Below are 19891 nucleotides of genomic sequence, written 5' to 3'. Positions count from 1 at the left end.
ATGTATTAAAATTCCTGTTTCCAGGTCTTGTTTCTAGACATCCTTTGAAGAAACATTTTTCACAAGCTCTCCAGATGATATTCAGAAACACTGCTGTGTAGCCTTTTAGCCTTCACCCAAATTCCAGAAGTAGGGTGAATAACATTTTTAAGTAAAAAGAATCATTGTTTAAGAAATGAATAAATGATGAGAGGTTTTTGTCATATTTTTAAGAAAGAAAAAACTTTTAATTATAATAATGACACCCTTTTGTGTATGTTTTCAAGTCCTAAAATTTTGGGACTGTCCCTTAGCAACTGGTAAAATACTCTGCAAGATAACTCAGTTGGTCCAGTCTAACTACAGCTACCCAGGACTCGGACAAAATTCCAATTCAATGAAATAGTTGTTACATTCACATATGATGATGATTTGCCAGTTTGTATGGGCATTTTATGAAAGTTTATCTACTTAATTTTCATTATTTCAAAACCTTATATTATTTTCTATATTGCCAAGGAAAAATATACTACTTACTCTCTGAGAGACTTGGCATTTGGAAAGCAGATTGCTGAGTTGTATTGTCACATTTTGTGAGTTATATGCTTCCTGAGTTTTGTACCCATAAATTAATCTTCATCAAATCATCTTCATCAATTTATTTCAGAGAATAGGTCATGGTGATAAAAACCACGCAGATGCTGACCGATCTCCTATTTTTCTACAGTTTATTGATTGTGTATGGCAAATGTCAAAACAGGTAAGGGATATATAGGATAAAAATACATTCAACCTAATGTTTAACTATTTTGATATAATATATAGGATTTGCCTCCAAATAATACAGGGCAAAACTAAGAGCTGAAACTAAGTTGGCCATATGCAAGTAATTGTTGAAGCTGGGTAATGGGTACATGGATTTCCCCTTTTTATTTCCAGTACTATTTATATGTCTAGGATTGATCTTTTTACAATAAAGTTTTAAAAATTCAATATTTAATTGTATTAACTCTACTAATGAAGGAGCAATGGAATTGACAATACCAATTTATCTTTTCCATCCATTCCATACTGGCATTTGTATATAGGTGTGTCTGCTAACTCATCATACCTTAAATAGTTAAAGTATCCTGTATGCCCTGTATACTCAGGAGAACGCAGAAAATTGGCTTGTTTTCCTCCTCTTCTTCTTTATTCCTTTACTTGACCCTCATTTAAACTTCTCAGTCCTATGCAAAGCACCAATAAAAGAATAGGGGGAATATGCCGATTGCAGCCTCTGCTGTCCTTGCTTGAAGACAAAGGGTGGTAAAGTTTATGCACCTCTTCTCAGTTCTATAAAAGGTCAACCACAGTTTTTATGTTTTGTTTGCTTGTTTATTTTTGTCTAGTTCCCTACAGCTTTTGAATTCAATGAACGATTTTTGATAACAATTTTGGATCATCTGTATAGTTGCCGGTTTGGTACTTTCTTATACAACTGTGAATCTGCTAGAGAAAGACAGGTGAGTGAAAATGCTCATCTTTTTAGCTATATGTGTCTAGTATGCCATGAAATACAAAGAGTTTGATAAGTTGGTTTATGGTAAATGCAATGTTTCTCTTTTTTTTAACCCCAAGTTTGGGTATTTTCAGTTCAACCAGGATTTGTTTGAGTGTCTGTAGGGATACTGCAGGGATGAGACATTGACTTTGCCCTCAGGGAGTAGGAGTAACTTTATAGACATGCAAGGTCTCCCTCCCATAAAAGCCATAAAAACGTCAGTAAAGGGAATTTTGTTATGGCATAAACTCATAAGAACAGAGAAAATGAGAAAGGATACATAGCAGCAAACTTTTGCAAGCTGGAAAGCTATTAGGTAAGTATTAAATAAATTAGTTTGAGACAACTGAATCTTAGAAAACTAGCAACAGAGAGGCCAAGAACCAACCCGCTTTACATTGCAGGAGCCCCAGATGACTCAGGGGTCTGGAGTAAATGTGTACCAGGTGTGTGGGATCAAGGGAGAAGAGTAAGATGAACTGAAGGTCTGTTTAGAATAAACACTTAGCTTCCCCAGATCCCCTCTACCTCTCCGTGGAGCTTGGAACTCTTACAGAGTTTTCTTTGCGAGAGGGTATGGATGGGTCTCTGGGCTGGGACCTGAATCGCTGGGGGAGTAATATGAATGGAGGTGAGCTGTCTTGTGAGAGCACCAGCTTACTTCCTCTACTGACTCCCAGCATTCTGGCAGCAAGTCCTTGTTTTCCAGCTGGGAGCATGAGAGAAGTTTTCTCTGTTGGCCGAGGATGGAGAGGAAATGCAGCATTCATTGCTGGCAGGGGTATAAAATTGTGCAGCAACTGTAGAAAACAGTCTGGTGGTCCCTGAGAAAGATGAATATACAATTAGTATATGAGAGAGAGAGAGAGAGAGAGAGAGAGAGAGAGAGAGAGAGAGAGAGAAGAGAAGAGAAGAGAAGAGAAGAGAAGAGAAGAGAAGAGAAGAGAAGAGAAGGGGAGACCTTCCAAGAGAAATGAAAATAGAGATTGAAACAAAAACTTGTGCAGAGATGTCCATAGCAGCACAACTAATAATAGCTAAAAGCTGGCAACAACCCCAGTGTCCATCAGCTGATGAGTAGAAAAACACAGTGTAGTATATTCACACAATGGAATATCATTAAGCCCTAAAAGGGAATGAAGTTGGATACATGCAACAACATGTATGAACCTTGACAACATTATGTTAAGATAAAGGAGCCAGATACAAAAGGCCACATATTGTATGATTCTGTCTATATGAAATATCCAGAATAACAAGTTCATAGCAACAGAGAGTAGATCAGTGGTTGACAGGGGCTGGAGGGAGGGGAGAATTGGGGAAGTGATAGGTTAATGGACACAGGGTTTCCATTTGGGATGATGAAAATACCTTAGAACTTGATAAAGGAGATGGTTGCACAACATTGTAAATATACTAAAAGCCACCCAGTTGTAGACTTTAAAATGTTGAGTTTTATGGTATGTGAACACCACCTCAGTTAAAAGAAAGAATCATCTCTGGGGAAACTTGACTAGTCTGTGAAGAAGGACCTAGATAGAGATATCAACACCTAGGGTTCCTCACAGTGAAACTCAAGATGACAGCCCTCATGACCTAAGAGCTTCCAATCATCTCTTCAATACTCCACTCTTATATAACAGCAGACAACCAGGTGGGGGGCGGCTGGGAAAAAATAGTTACCATGTAGGGAGGGGGGAAACGTACACAAGAAGCTAGTACCTAATATCCTAAGAAAGAGAGGAAAATATAGGTAACATGAAGTAATAACAGAATATTATTTGGAAAGAACATTTAGAGATCAGAAAAGAACTTGAAATTAAAAGCATGACATCAGGGTTGTACCAGGTTCCAGAATGGCTGCAGAGTAGCCCAAACCCAGACTGGTCTTGCAGCTAAACCACAGAACAATCAACTCAAAAATCCAGCTGAGTGTGAGTGAGAGCAGGTGTGAGTGAGTGTGTGCACAGACAAATGTGTGTGGGGGGGGGGTGCCTGCCCACCTGTGAGGGCACTTGGGGGTGGGTGACCCGGGCTCTCTTGGAAGAGCTGCCGCTGTCACTGCCGCCAGCCTACCATGTCTAGCTGTGCAGATTTTGAGTGGGAGCCAATTAGAGGAAATTACAATACCCTCCTTGGGAAGAAGCCGCTGCAGCGGCTGCACCTTGAGGCCTGGACTTGTCTCTGTGACCTCTGCCCCACACCAGGCTGCACACCCTATCACCACCAGGAGCCAGGATCTAAGGGCTTCAGTACTTGCCAGGGAGGGGGCTGTCACCTCCCTGGTCCTGGGCACCGTTGGAGCCACAAATGGGACACTGACTAAGAAGACTGCAATTAAGCTGAGGAGCTGGGAGGGCCAGGGAGGTGCTGGCTGCAGAGACCACAGCAGGAATGCAGCAGTGGGAACCAGAGGCTGAGATTCACTGGAGGGAGCAGTGCAAGCACCCTGCCACTGTCCAGTGTTACAGTTTTACTGCTGGGCTCTTCCCTTCCTTCCCCCATCTTATCAGGATAATATGAGACTTAAAGGAAGATGATGCATACCAGATATAGTCTATTGATTTGGGACAGACAAGGAGAGCCATCGGTGTGAGAGAGAAGTGTTGTTAGGTGGCCTCCTATACATACCCTGACTGGGGATCCAACCCATAGAAGCCCTCTCCAGGCAGAGGTGGTCATGGTAGGGGTTTAGCCCCTTAGGCAGACAGATGGAGAAAGTTCCCACCATAGAAGAGGCCAATAAAAATCAGGATCCAAATACAACAGGAGAGTCCACATAACCGACAAAAGGGACATTCCTAAAACACAAGTACAAAGGGGGAAATGGTAATGAATGAGTACGTATCAATGAAAACCTTAAATGTAAATGGATTAAATGCTCCAATCAAAAGACATAGGGTAACTGAATGAATAAGAAAACACAACCTGCATATAGCTGCCTACAAAAGACCCACCTCAGAACAAAAGATATACACAGGCTGAAAATGAAGACGTTGAAAAAAATATACCATGCAAATGGATATGGGGGGGAAAAAAAAAGCTATGGTAGCAAACCTTACATCAGACAAAATAGACTTCAAAAGACCATAACAAGAGACAAGGAAGGTCACTATGTAATATTTAAGGTAGTAGCCTAACAAGGGGATATAGCTCTTGTAAATATACCAGATCTGTTCAGAGGGTATCCAGTCATGTGATATGAAATATAGAGATATTTATTGAAGAAGATAAAAGAAACATGGTACATAAGACAGCGATGCTTCTGTCTCCTACAAAGTCAGCACCTTGGGACCTCATACACTACTGCCATTCACCATCAGCTGCCTTGTAATATTTTCTTGATTCTTATCAACGGTCTGAAATATCTTCCCATTCAGAAGTGATTTTACTTTTGGGAAAATCAGAAGTTGCAGGGTGCCAAATGTGGGCTGTAAGGAGGCTCAGTCATCTGGGTATTTGACATTTTGACAAAAAAGTCTGCATGAGATATGATGTATGAGCAGGTGCGTTATCATTATGAAACTGCCAATCACCAGTTGCCTATAGCTGTGGCCTTCTAATCATCCGAATAGTTTCTGCGGAGGAATGTGCAGGCCTAATGCAAAATTTGATGGAGGTTTGTTCCTCTGCCCACTCAGTTATTTTGAATGCGACAGCCACACGGTGCACAGCTCACTCAATGGCATTCATCTCCCCCACTGACAAGTTCAGTGAACTCATCATTCTTGATGCATACACAATCAAATCCCTCCTCCTTGGCTGCCTGGTTACATTCATGTTGCACAAACTGTTCTCATTATATTAACTGTGGCTGGACTTTTTCCAGACAGACCTCATATATGCACTCAATATAGTGCACCTAAGTGTAGGAAGAAAATATTGGAGAACATTAAGGAAGAGATAGACAGCACTAGTCAATGTAGGGGACTTTTAACACCCCACTGTCAACAATGCATTGATCTTCCAATCAAAATATCAACAAAGTATTAAAGAATTGAACAACACTCTAGATCAAATGGACTTTATAGGTATTTGTAGAACATTTAATGCCAAAGAAGCAAAATACACATTCTTCCCAAATGCACATGGATCATTCTCAAAGATAGACCACATGTTAGGGCAAAAAAACAAGTCTTAACAAATTCGGTAACACTGAAATCATATCAGACATCTTAAATCACAATGCCTTGAAACTAGAAACCAGCCTGAGGGGAGAAAACCCCCAAAAGATTCAAATACATGGAGGCTGAATAACATGTTATTAAATAGTGACTGGTTTAACAATGAGATCAAGGAAGAAATCAAAAAGTTTCTGGGAACAAAAGAAAATGAACACACAACAAACCAAAACCTATGGGACACAGTAAAGGCACTCCTGAGAAGGAAGTTCATAGCAATACAAGCCTACCTAAAGAAAAAAAAAAGTCAAGTAAACAACCTAACCCTGCATCTCAAAGAAGTAGAGAAACAACAACAAACAAAGCCCAGAGCAAGCAGTAGGAAGGAAGGAATCAAGATCAGAGCAGAATTAGAAAAAAACAGTTGAAATGATCAACGAATCCAGAAGCTGATTCTTTGAAAAGATAAACAAAATCAACAAACTGTTAACTAGACTCATCAAGAAAAAAAAGAGGGAAGACCCAAAGAAATAAAATCAGAAATGAAAGAACTAACAACTGATACCACCAAATACAAAGAATTGTTAGAAATTACTATTAACAACTATATGCCAAGAAATTAGACAACCTGGGTAAAATGGATAAATTTCTAGAAACATAACAATATTCCAGAACTGAATTAGAAAGAGTCAGAAAACCTGAATAGACTGATAACTAGCGAAATTGAAACAGTTATCAAAAACTACTGACAGGCAAAAGCCCTGGACCAGGTGATTTCATGGGTGAATTTTACCAAACATTCAAAAAAGAACCTCTACCTACCCTTCTCAAACTATTCCTAAAAATTCGAGAAGACGGAAGACTCCCAAACTCCTTTTATGAGGCCAGTCTTATTCTAATTCCAAAACCAGGTAAGGACACAACAAGGAAAGAAAATTACAGGCCAATATCTCTGATGAACATAGATGCTAAAATCCTCAATAAAATACTAGCAAACGGAATCCAACAATACATTAAAAAGATCATATACCATGATCAAGCGGGATTTATTCCAGGGATGCATGGATGGTACAGTATTCACAAATCAATGAATATGATACATAGACAAAAGGAAAGACAGAAATCACATGATCAGATCAATGGATGCAGAAAAGCAGCTGATAAAATAGCACCCAGTTACGATAAAAACACGTGGGAAAGTGGGAATAGAAGGAGTACACCTCAACATGATAAACACCGTATACGAAAATCCTACTCCCAACATCATACTCAGTTGGCAAAATCTTAAGATCAGGAACAAGACAAGGGTGTCCACTTTCACCACTCTTATTCAACATAGTCTTAGCCACTCAATCAGACAAGAAGAAGAAATAAAAGGCATCCAAATTGGAAAGGAGGAAGTAAAACTCAGTTTTTGCAGATGACAGGATAGTGTACAGGGAAAACCCTATAGCCTCCACTAAAAATACTGCTAGAGCTAATAAGTGAATTTGGCAAAGTAGTGGAGTACAAAGTCAGTATTCAGAAATTGATCACATTTTTGTGCATTAACAATAAACTACCAGAAATAAAAACTAAGCAAAAATCCCATTTACTATAGTAACAAAATAAAAAGTGTACCTAGGCTAAATTTAAGCAAGGAGGTAAAATATCTTTACTTGGAAATCTGTAGAACACTGAAGAAAGAAATTGAGGAAGATACAAATAAATGGAAGCCTATACCCTGTTCTTGAATTGGAAGAATTAGCATCATTAAAATGTCTATGCCAACCAAAGCAATCTATAGATTCAAAGCAATTCCTATTAAAATACCATGGCATATTGCACAGATCTAGAATAAATACTTCAAAAATTTATATGGAACCCCCTCCCCCCAAAAAAGACCCCAAAGCCACAGCAATCGTGAGAGGAAGAAGTTGGATGGATCACAATACCTGTTATCAAACTATACTACAATGCCACTGCATCAAAACAGTCTGGTACTGGCATAAGAACAGACATAGATCAATTAAACAGAACAGAGAGCCCAGAAATAAACCCTTGTCTCTATGGTCAATTAATGTTTGACAAAGAGGGCATGAGCATACTATGAAGTAAAAATAGCCTCTTCAATAAATGGTGATGGGAGAACTGGACTCGTACAAGCCAAAAAAAGAAACTAGACCACCAAATTACTTCATACACTGGAATAGACTCTAAATGGATAAAAGACTTAAACATTAGTCATGATACCATAAAAGTCCTAGCAGAAAGCACAGGCAGTAAAATTTCAGATATCCTAAGTAACAATAGTTTTGCCAATATATCTCCTAGAGCAAGGGAAATAAAGGAAAAAGTAAACAAATGGGACCACATCAAGTTTAAAAGCTTCTGCATTGCTAAAGAAACCATCAAAATGAAAATGGAATCGACTGTGTGGGAGAACATATTTCCCAGTGATATATTGGACAAGGGTTTAATCTCCAAAATATGTAAATAACTCATGCGACTCAACACCAGGGAGATGAACAATGTAATTAGAAGATGGGCAAAAGATCTTAATAACAATTCTCCAAGGAGAACATACAGATGGCACAAAAACATATGAAAAGATGCTCAACATCACTAGCCATCAGATGCAAATTATAACTACAATGAGATATCACTTCACACGTGTCAGAATGGCTAGTATTAATCAACCAACAAGTGTTGGCGAGATGTGGGGAAAAGGGAACACTAATGTATTGTTGGTGGGAATGCAGACTGGTTCAGCCACTATGGAAACCAGTATGGAATTTTCTCAAAAAAAAAAAATAACCTGCCTTTTGACCCAGCACTTCCACTGCTGGGAATATACCCTAAGAATCCTGAAACATCAAATCAAAAGAACTTATGCATCCCTATGTTCACAGCAGCGCTCTATACAATAGTCAAATGTTAGAAACAGCTTAACCATCTATTAGTAGATGAATGGATTTAAAAAACCTGTGGTACGTTTACACAATGACATAGCATGCAGCACAAAGAAGAAGGAATTCCTACCCTTTGCGATAGCATGAATGGAACTGGAGACTATTATGCTAAGTGAAAAGCCAGTTGGTGAAAGACAAATACGATATTATCTCACCTGTAAGAGGAATATAATGAACAAAGTAAATTAACGAGCAAAAGAGACTAGGAGCAACAGAGACTTGGAAACAGAGAACAGACTGACAGCTGCCAGAGGAAAGGGGGAAGGAGGGAATAGTGGAAAGAAGGGGAAGGGATTAGTCAAAGAACAGGTATGAATGACCCATGGACAGTGGTGTGGAGATGTACTGTAGGAGTGGGGGGTCAGGGCTGGATGGCAGAGTGCAAAGGGGGAAATACTGGGAAAACTAATAGAATAAAAAAGAATAAAAAATGAAAAGATATCAACAGAAATTAAAAACTCAGGAGAAGTATTGGAACATAAAGTTGAAATCTCCCAGAAAATAAAATTTAGAGACAGGTAGATATGACAAGAAAACCATATCAGTCCTGGAGTTCCAATATCAAAATAGAAGGACTTATAGAAAGAGAAAATAAGGAAACCAGAGACCAGGAAATTACTGAAATAATTTGAAAATATTTCCAAGAATTGAAGTACTTATATTTCCACATTGAAAAGTCTCTTAAGTGCCTAAGCACAGTGGACAAAAATAGACCTGTAGTAAGGCATATCTTTGTGAAGTTTCAGAACACTGGGGACAAAGAGAAGAACCTTTAAGCTTCCAAAGATTAAAAAAAAAATAGGTTATTTGCAAAAACAGGAAAAAAAGAAAAAAGGAAGACTTAATTCTTCAACAGGAATATTGCAAGCTAGAAATCAATGGAGCATTGCCTTCAGAATTTTAAAGGAAAATGGTTTCAACCTAGAATTCCATAGCCACCAAATTGTTAACCAAATGTGAAGGTAGACCAAAGATATTTCCAGACGTGCATGGCAACAGGAAAGATTTATGTCCCACACCCCACCATTTCTCTGGAAGCTACTGGGATATGTGCTCCATGCAAAGAAGAAAGAAGACTGCATGGAGATCAGGAAGCAGGAGCTCCAGCACAGAGAAGCAAGAGGGGATCCTCAGGGAAAAATAGAAGAGATCTTAGATGAGAGCTGGGTACAAGATTCAGGGTCACCACCCAGTGGAGCTTTCTCTCTTCTGAAGATGAAACTGAGAGTTCAGGTGTGCAGTGTCTTGACAGAAGTTTGAGAATGGAGGAAAAAATTGCAGTTGAATTAATGATAAGTGCCGATAAAAGTAAACAGAAGAGCACTTGCTTCATCATAGGAATCTAAACATTAAACATTGATGTGATCAAAGCTATGCTATATATTGGGAGTATGAGGCAGGATGTAAAATGTGCCTGTATGTGTGTATAGCAGGAGGGAGGGGAGACATTCTCAGTGTGGCATTTTTGTAGTTAATCCCTATAACTGGATAGCCAACAGGGAGCAAGAAAAGCATGACATTTAAAGATTTGGAGGTGAGTGCCGAATAATTAAATCAATTGATTTTTAAAATCCAACGCAGTTGCTTCTAAGGAGAGAGGCAATAGGCTGCTCTTTTTTTTTATAACAAACCTTATCAAGCAGTTTCATTTTTAAACTCTGCGTGTATAAAAATAAAAACAAACATGCAAATAAACACAATGCAGATACATGATACATGTAGTGGCATCAGAAAGGTACAGATGACATTTTAGGTGGATTCCAACGAAGGCCAAATTAGGCTGCCATTATTACTGTTCATATTAATAAAGTATGTATGTTAAATTTCTTCAGTCACTTATTTCAAGATCTCTTTAGCTTCCAGTTTTAGCATATTGGTCTTTTCCTATTGAAGTGATTAGTAATAAAAGTTGTATTTTTTCCTTTTCTTTAAATATATTTTTTTATTGTTGACACTATTATCTCCTTCTCCCCCCCGCCCCTCCCCTTCCCCCTGGCCTCCACCATATATTGTTCTCTGTGTCCATGGGTTATGCTTATGCCTTTCTCAATTTTAATACTTGTATTTTTCCCCAGGCTTTGTTTTTTTTTTTTTCTAGTTTATGGTCAAAATCAGTAAAAATACATAATAAAAGTACACTGAAAATGCGAAAACCTGTATGAGACAATGGACACCAGGCTAAAAAGTGAAGTTTCAGTAAAGGCAGTTCCCCAGGTGTTTTCAAATATTTGGATGTTAGCATGATGTAGATTAAACATCTAGATGGTTGATTAAAATATCTTTAGATGCCTACTGCCAAGTGGATACAGATTAAGATTTCATTGTTCTAACAAATGCAAAAAAAGTCAGTGGGTTCTTATGATTATTTTTCTTTCTGCTGAATAAAAAGAGCATACTGACCATCGGTTCATAAATGTTTGATCTAGCCAGTGATAGCCTTCTTAGGTCAGTAAATTGCATTTAATGTTATAGCATCCTGCACCTCTATTTTCTGCCAGAAATAGTGGCTCTCAAACTAGGCCATTATCTATGCAAATATCAGTAAGTGGCTGCGGAGCACTCACTGGTCCATGGGGCTTTTGAGCTATTATGAGGATAATGTAAATGTGATTCAAGTTGGTGCTCAGTTGTATTGCTACAGGCTGTAAAGTGTTTTGTGTGATTGCATGTGTTTTTACTTAAGGTTTCCACTTTCTCTTTCTCTATAGAAAGTCACAGAAAGAACAGTTTCTTTGTGGTCACTGATAAACAGTAATAAAGACACATTCAGAAATCCCTTCTATACTAAAGAAATCAATCGAGTTTTATATCCAGTTGCCAGTATGCGTCACTTGGAACTTTGGGTGAATTACTACATTAGATGGAACCCCAGAATCAAACAACAGGTAAATCAACTAGCATTGTTAAAAGACAGTAATGTCAATTGATTATTACTTCTGGATTTTGATAATGTTATTTGACAGTTTTGTTGGGTTTTTTTTTTTTTTTTAGTATTATGAGGGGAAAATTATCAGACTAAAAAGTCACACTTGCTTTTAAACACAACTTCCATTAAAATTGTTATTAATTACTAAACCATTTATTTTGATTGGGGTCAAACTTACATTCTTTTGGCAACAGGAATAATGTATTCTTTTCACTATAATGTAAACTGATATAATGCTCTGGAAAATGTCTGAGCTTTGATAGCCAAGGATTTTCATTAATCACTAAAGGTTTTTGCACATCATAGGAAAGAAAACATCTTCTACTATTTGGTTCAAGGGTATGTACTAGGTCAACTAACATCAGAGTGCTTTTTCCTGAGGGTTATCATTCAAAAATAGAAACAATGGTTTTGAAGTGAAAAATGCCACATTTTATTAAAGACACTCAGGCTTTCCATTTTCCCACCCCAACTCCATCAGAAATCAGACGGGAAATACAGCCTGTTTGCAAAGGCTCATTAGTACCTCCATTTAGTGATTTGTTCTAAGTGCTATAAATATTCAGTATTTGCAATTGCTCTTTGTAAAGGTTTGCACATTTTCCAGTGGTTTGGATGGTCAACCACCTGTTCTCACAGGCCAGTCATATGTACGCATCCGCTTTAATCCTGCTAGAAATCATCAGGCAACAGCAAGATCTGGTGCTGCAGTCTATCTCTTAGATTGTTTATTCTACTCGGGCAGTTGGCCACACGCCATTCTGTGCTCTCTCTCTTCTCATTGGGGAAATGCCCAGTTCAAGCTGGCACTCTCATTTCAAGGTCTCTGCTGCATGCATGAAAGGCTCTTGCAATTTAGTAATGGTTGAAATGCGAAATCTTTTGAAAAGTGACAGATTTCAGGGCTGGAGAACATTCACTTGTTTATTTTGGGATTTGAGAAGCATGTTGAGGGCATTTATTTAGCAGTAGTTCTAAGGAGTGGAATATCAAGTAAACAGAGAATGGGAATTTTTCTAAGGTTCTAACTGCTGAGGACATATCCCTTTTCTAATTAAAAAATATTATATAGATGTATTTATAACATCTATTATATAGATGTTTGTCCTATACATTAAGCCTTTTCCTTGTTTATCATGGCTTTCTTTTAAGCCACTGGTAATTAGAAGGCATTGACAATTTCTGTATAGATTATATAATCTCTCCTCACCCATTTTTACTTAGAGAAACTCTTAAAATTCAAGGAATTTAAAGCAATTAATTTCTGAATATATAAAGGTAATAATAATCGTGTGACAAGGAACATTGGAAGAGACATCATTAGAAGAACTTGCTGTAATGTATCTGTCCCTTTATTTTCAGAGTTTAGCAAAATGGAACTAAGCCAGACAGGACTGAGCATTCTTTGGTAGAGGTTTTTGTTTTCTTTAGGTAGTAATTGGTCTATATTATGATCTGTGAAATTTACTCAAAAAAGAAAATAACTTACTCTTTCAATAGAGATTTTCTGAACGTGGCGGAGTCCCGCACATATCTTTATGCCCTTTGACATTTTGTATTTTCATCCCCCAAATACTGAGTGTCCCCATGCATCAGGCACGGGGGGACACGGAGATTAAGAAGAGGTGGTTTCACCCACAGGGAGCTTCCAGGCTGGTGGGGACGCCCAGGAATATAAGCCAAGGATTATAATGCTTGGGGAGAAATACAATAATAGAGGTGTAAAGTAAGTGCATTAGATTTCCTTAATGACCTTATATAGAACATTATTTCATACAGAAATAGGTTAAAATTCTATCACATAGGAGTTTTTTAATTATATAATGTAAACCTAAAATAATATACTTAACCACTTGAAAGTTAAATTGTTACTCAGTTGTGTGGCCCAGTTGTATTGGAATACAAACAAGGCACAACACTATGGTATGCTATCAATACTGAAAGACCCAAAAGCATATACAGCCCCTCCCTATAATGAGCCGTTCACCTCAGTAGTGTGAAGAAGGCAAGGTTAGTGTGCTTTTAGAAGCAAAAGCCTCCGACCTTTGCTATCACATAAAAACTCAGCACAGTTGATGGAAAAATCAGTGCTTACATTTGACAAGATTTGACAAGCTATCAGTAAGCAAATTTGGTACTTTTAATATAAGGAAATTGCTCATGTTGAAAGCAGAAGTATAAATTAGTCACATTATAAACCTACATGGGCAGCTTCAGCTTCTGGTAAGCCTCCTAGTATACTTGGGGAACCACTGCACCTCATGTAGCTGTCAACCCGGGTTGCACTGAACAAGTTCTCATCTTCCATAGTGGTAATTCAAGGGTGAGAACAAGGCTGGGCAGATGTTAAAAGGCTGACCTCTGTGGTGTGTGTGTTATTTCCGATATAGAAAAGTGAAAAGGAATATGAATATAAACATCATTTGAAGCCTAAAATACTTCCATACCTAGTTGATTGCCTATCTTCTATTCTGGGCTGAGCTGGCACACTCTTTACTTCATAATTCATTTCCCCAAATAAAAAGTTGAGATGTTCTATTTAAAGTCACCTGAACTTTAAGTTTCATTTTTCACTATTTTGTCTTTTGTTATGCTATCACAGATAGACTCTTCTATTTATATATTTTGGTTTTGTTTGTCTATGGCCTAATTACATCTATATATTTTGTGCCCATTACTAGACTGAATTAATTATCTTTTATTTTTAGTAGTTTTTCCATCTGCTCTTGAGTTTTCTAATTACACAGTCTTGTCATAAGCAAATATGATTGCTTTACCTCTGATCCCTTTTTCTTGTCTACTGTACTTGCTGGTATAGTAACAAACTGATTCTAATAGTCATATGAAACAGGGAGGTTTTAAAAAATAGTCAAGATCATTTTGGAAGATTATCAAGGAAGAGCTTGCCTGTTATATAGCAAGAACTTATATGAAACAAAATAGCACCCAGAAACAGACCACACAGAAGTAGAGACTTGGTAGGGTAAGAAGGTAGCATCATAATGCTTAGGGAAAAGATGGACTAGATGGTATGGTGATGGCATAGCAAATCACACTTAACATGTCTAAACAGAACTCCTAATGTTTTCCTCAAACCTGCTCTTCCTTCCATCTTCTGCTTTCAGTTCTCAGCATCTCCGTCCTAGTCACTCTGGCCAGAGAACTTAGAGTCACCCTCAGTGCCTTTCTCTCTCACATTCCACATCCAGTCTGTCAGGACAGCCTGCTGGGCCCAGCCTTGAAAATCTGCGTAGCCTCCAAGCATTTTTACCATTTCCCACCATGACAGTGGGCCAGGCCACCTGTCCTCAGCTATGTGTTGCTGGATTCCCTGGTTTCTACCCTTGCTTGCTTCTTCTGCTCTGTTAATGCAGCAGCCACAGTGGTCCCTGCAAAATATACACCAGATCCCAGCACTCCTCTACTCAAAAGAGTCCAGACAGCTGCTCACCCAAGTCAAAGCTCACTTCCTTTGATGGCCTCTGAGGCCTTATGTGATCCTTGTCCCACCCCTTACCTCTCTGACCGCCTCACCTCCTCACCAACAACTCTTTCTCACACACTTTGCTTCAGCCACACAGGACTCCTTACTTGCCCTCAGACACTCAAATACCTGCTTGGCTCCTTCCCTTCCCTCCCTTAGGCCTTCCCCAAGGAGTCACCTCCTTATTGCAGCTCCCCACACCACACTATTTTGAGGGTAACTGGCACCACACTGGTCCCCATCCCTCTTAACCTGCTCTATTTTTCTCCTATGGTATTCATCACCTTTGAACATCCTTTGTAACTCACAGGACCATTATATTTGTTTGTCTCCCCCTGCTGGAAGATAAAAACTATAAAAACAGACATTTGGGCGTCCTTTGTTCACTGATGGATCTTGTGTACCTAGAACAGTGTCTCAACCTCAGGGTAATGCATAAAGAGAAAAATAGGCAAAGGATATTAACAGGCAGCACACAGCACTTACCGCCTATCAGGCACTCAACAAAACATTTCTATTCTAATGCTGTATATTCATTTCTGAGAAAACTCACAGTCTGCAAAGTCACAGAAAAAAAGAACAGGGCTTATAGGAATAATAGGATTAGGAGGAGACCTCTCCAAATCTATAGACCTTTGTAACCAGAGCTCTAGTGAAAGTAACAATCCCAGTCGATGTGGGCACAGTTACGTGTCTGCTGAATTTTCATTTGGCTTCCATTGATCACTCCTTGGCAACATGTAGTAGGGTGACTAGTGGCCCCCAAAACACATGTCTGTGAATGTGACCTTATTTGTACAAAGAATCCTTACTTATGTAATTAAGTTAAGGATCTCAAGATGAAATCCTCATGGATTTAGAGTGGGCCCTACATCCAATGACAGGTATCCTTAGAAGGGAGAGCAGGGGAAGGATATAGACACATACAGGGGAGAAGACATGTGAAAACTGGAGTGATTGGAGTGATGCCACCACAAGCCAAGGAAACCTAGAACCACCAGAAACTGGAAGAGGCAAGGAAGGATTGTCCCCTAGAGCCTCCAGAGGAAGGGCAGGCCTCATGCTACCTTCTCTGAGATTCGCGTCCTGGAGGGCATCTGCTCCAAATCCAGACCGTTCCCCTCAGCATTAACAATCGGATCCAGGGTATAGCCCACTTCATCAGTGCATCATCTTCACAGCTTCCTTGTTGGTGTTCAGAGCTCTGGCAGATAGTTTAAATCGTTGGAGAGCAGGACAGTCCTAGAAGCTACTAGCACTAGAGGAACGCACTTCTGTAGACTTTTGACTTTTTTCTTAATGTCTTCATATATTTCTCAAGCTTTCTAGAGCTTGCCCTTGATCACTTCAAACATTAACATGATGGTGAGGGAGTCTTCCAGGGACTCTTCTGTTGTGTACAGTGGCCTGGGTGGTAACTGCGTTAGTGTCTGTATATGTAAGCATTCATTGAGCTGAACATTTTAAGATTGGTGCACATTAATGTGTAATTAACCTCAGTACAAAAGTTTTAAAAATTACATGCTGGGAGAGTCATATTTGGTTCCAGCATGACCTCTTCTTTTATACTGCCATCAATGTGCTATTTATCAATCAAAGCATTTGGCATTGTAGGAAGGCAGACTATATCGACTGGCTTCGCTCTCACAACAGCCCTGTGAGGTCTGTGGTGTTTTTATTCCCATTTGACAGATGGAAAGTGGAGGAACCTAGAAGGTTAAGTCACACAGCTGGTAAGAGGCAGAGCCAAGATTCATACTGAGGCTGGTGGGTGTCAGATCCACTGCTCTCAGCTGTGCATTTAATACTATGAGCAATAGTACATGAAAAGATGTGGTAGAACAGAGCAATGCGATCGAAAACTACCATATTACTGTCCTCAAATCGGAAAAAAAAAAACCCCAAAAACTCTTCTATTCCTAAGTTCTGGTGAGGACGTGGAGCAACAGGAAGTGCCAGAGAGCGCATAATGTCATATCACCACCTCAGAGAGGAATTTGGCTGCACTAGTGAAGTTAGACCACATTGTCCCCTCGAGCCGTAAATTCCTCCCTGGTCAAATTCCTTCAATAGACATTTGCACATGTGCATGAGGAGATGTGTCCAAGAATAGCAAAGCATTGCATGCAGTAGTAAGGGAGCACTGGAAATTGCCAGCTACTCATCAGTGTGGGAACAGATAGATAAACTGGTTTATTCATTCAGTGGAACTCAAGGATCAAATTCAGAAACATAATGTTTGGTCAAAATGTTGATTGATAACTACAGAATACCACCTTTGATATAAACTTTCACAAAATAGAAAATAATAGTTTATTTTGGTTCTGGATACATACTCACAGGAAAAGTCACAAATCTCCACAGGAAGGAAGGCTATCTGCCAACTTGAGAAGAGTTGTTGCCTCTGGGAGCAAAAGGGCAGTGGGCCTGGTGATGGACAACACAGGACACGGGAACTGTGTCTGGGTTGAAAAACTTCAAAAAAGATGGTGATGCACGTGGGAGGAAATGTGTGCATAGTTATTTTTTGGTGGCATTTTACCATTCTTGGTACTTTTCTGTTTTTCAATTATGCAGTATTGGAGGAAACTATGTATGAATGTTAAACCTCAGTTAAAGGGCTTATGCAGAGAACAGGACCTGGTACAGCAAATGTGTACTGAGCAGGTGAAATTTTGTGACATAGTAGGCACAAAGTAATAACTCAGGCTTATGCTTCTCCCCAGCAGCCAAATCCAGTGGAGCAGCGTTACATGGAGCTCTTAGCATTGCGCGATGAATACATAAAGCGGCTGGAGGAGTTGCAGCTCACCAACTCTGCCAAGCTTTCTGATCCCTCGACTTCTTCACCTTCAAGCCCTTCACAAATTCTGCCCCACGTGCAAACTCACTTCTGAGAGGGAGCCTTGCCCAGCACTGTGTTCAAGCTCTGAATAAATAAAATAGTTGACTTTCATTTGGGGCCTCTGTACAAAGTAGATTAAAATATTTGTCCCCATGTAGAGCTTGAATTAATGTAATCTTAAACTCTTGAATATGTGCCTTCTAGATTACATATTACAAGAAAACTATAGTGTCTACATGGCAGTCAAAAGGAGCCCAGATATGGACTTGGAAAATCCTGACATCTTTCAAGAGGAGTTTTTGAAAAATACAAAGTTTAAAGTTAATTTGTCTCTTTAGAAATGCTATGTATATAATATGTAATTTGTGGGCTTAATTGAAACAACATTATTTTAAACTGAAGGGAAAACAGGTTTGTGAAATGGAGTTTCCTCAGGTTGCTTAAAAGCATTGTTTCAGATTATCTAAAATGAACACAGATGTGAAATACGTATTACTGCCAAAACCAAATTGAGCTCAGCTTCTGAGGCATTATCAAAAAGGAAGGTATTTCGATAATTGCCAAATTTTATACCATCTTAAGTGGTGACTTAAGGAGAAATAGCTGTGTAGATGAGTTTTTCATTATTTTGAAATTTTGGAATATGAAGTGTTTTCCTCTAATTTTGAAGAGAAGCATATTTTTATACTTAAAAAACCTGATGGGTCCCAGTTAAATATCGTTTGATTTTTTAAACTTTGCCAGTTCTATTTTCTAAGTTTTTCCATGAGCTTCCCTAAAATTCAGACCCATTTTCAGGTTTTGAGAAACCACCTATGTAGCACTGTGCAAGGATGTCAGATGTGATATGCTGCTGAGGTGAATGTTTTCACAAATGTTGCTCTATTCAAACCAGCTTATCTACCAAAGCTTAAGATTGACCATCTTGGATGTTTGAGCTATTGCTAGAGCATCATATTTTGAAATAAAAGTCGCAGATGTACATTTCTTGAGCGTATCTTGAAAGTATTGTGTTTATTAATTTCAATTAAAATTGTGTTGGGTGCCCCTCCTCCCAAGTGTGCATAAATACTGGTTCTACACATTTTTACTTGAAGTACCCAGCAGTTTGCTTTTTTAGGGGTTTTTTTTTTCTGTAGTATTAAATGAAATTTAAAATGCAGTTCTATTTGATATCTGAACTAATTCATTTAGTAAGTATATTTGTAAAAGTTAGGGCTAGATTTAAAGCAATTAATGCATTTTACAATGATCTGTAAAGAACTATTTATAGCTAATATGGTTTTGTTTTCAATGAATTAGAGAGATTAAATATATCTTTGTAAATTATTTTATGTCATAGTTTAATTGGTCTACCAAATATGACATCTCAAAAACAGTAGTATAATGTATAAATTTTGTATGTATAAAAAATTTTATTAGACATTCTCTTGCCTTTTGTAAACACTGTAAATATTTCATAAATTAACAAAGTGTCACTCCATAAAAATATATAAAAAGCTAATACTAATAGCTTAAAGGATTTTGTGAAATTTCATGAAACATTTTTCATGGCAATAATGACTAAAAACCTGCTGTAATAAATATATTAACTCAACATAGCGCTCTGTTTTCAGGGATGGAATTACATATATATGTCTTAAATGTGCATGGTGTCATCTTCTTTTCCTGGCTTGACTTCACATGCTCTTTGTCTTACTAGCAGTAGTGCTCTCCCCCCAAATCCTAGCAATATTGGATATTTAAGTACATTAACAATGCAGATTTTAAGAGTCACAACTCTATTAAAGTAAGGACAGCTTTCACAAAAGGGCTGGTAATGCATAGACACAAGACTTCAGATTCTGGATGGAGAACAAGGCAGTTGATGTTAAGGGAGAGTAAGATAATTGGTTGAAATAAAATACTGAATGTCTCATTAAGTAAGAATTTTAAAAATTCTTCAAACTGTGCTGCCAATTGGAAATAACATGATTTATCTATATGCATCTGAAAAACGCTAAATAGTTATACCACGAAACTAAAATTAACCATTTTTTAAA

General features: G+C 38.3%; 1 protein-coding gene across 1 annotated transcript in view; it reads left to right on the top strand.

Moving 5' to 3' along the window:
- MTM1 (myotubularin 1) overlaps positions 1 to 19146 on the top strand; it is a 110015-nt gene extending 90869 nt beyond the window's left edge. The window contains exons 12-15 of the mRNA XM_054581809.1: positions 647 to 739; positions 1371 to 1484; positions 11303 to 11479; positions 17731 to 19146. Of these exons, the coding sequence (XP_054437784.1) occupies positions 647 to 739; positions 1371 to 1484; positions 11303 to 11479; positions 17731 to 17901 (555 nt within the window). The 3' untranslated portion in view covers positions 17902 to 19146. The remainder of the gene's footprint in view (positions 1 to 646; positions 740 to 1370; positions 1485 to 11302; positions 11480 to 17730) is intronic.
- The last annotated feature ends 745 nt before the right edge of the window (positions 19147 to 19891 follow it).

This window comes from Pteronotus mesoamericanus, unplaced genomic scaffold (genome assembly GCF_021234165.1).
Source record: "Pteronotus mesoamericanus isolate MK-2021 breed Mesoamerican mustached bat unplaced genomic scaffold, CSHL_Meso_final contig_66, whole genome shotgun sequence".
Classification (NCBI taxonomy): Eukaryota; Metazoa; Chordata; class Mammalia; order Chiroptera; family Mormoopidae; genus Pteronotus; species Pteronotus mesoamericanus.
Note: the sequence above shows the minus strand (reverse complement) of the source record. Positions and strands in the feature narration are given on the sequence as shown.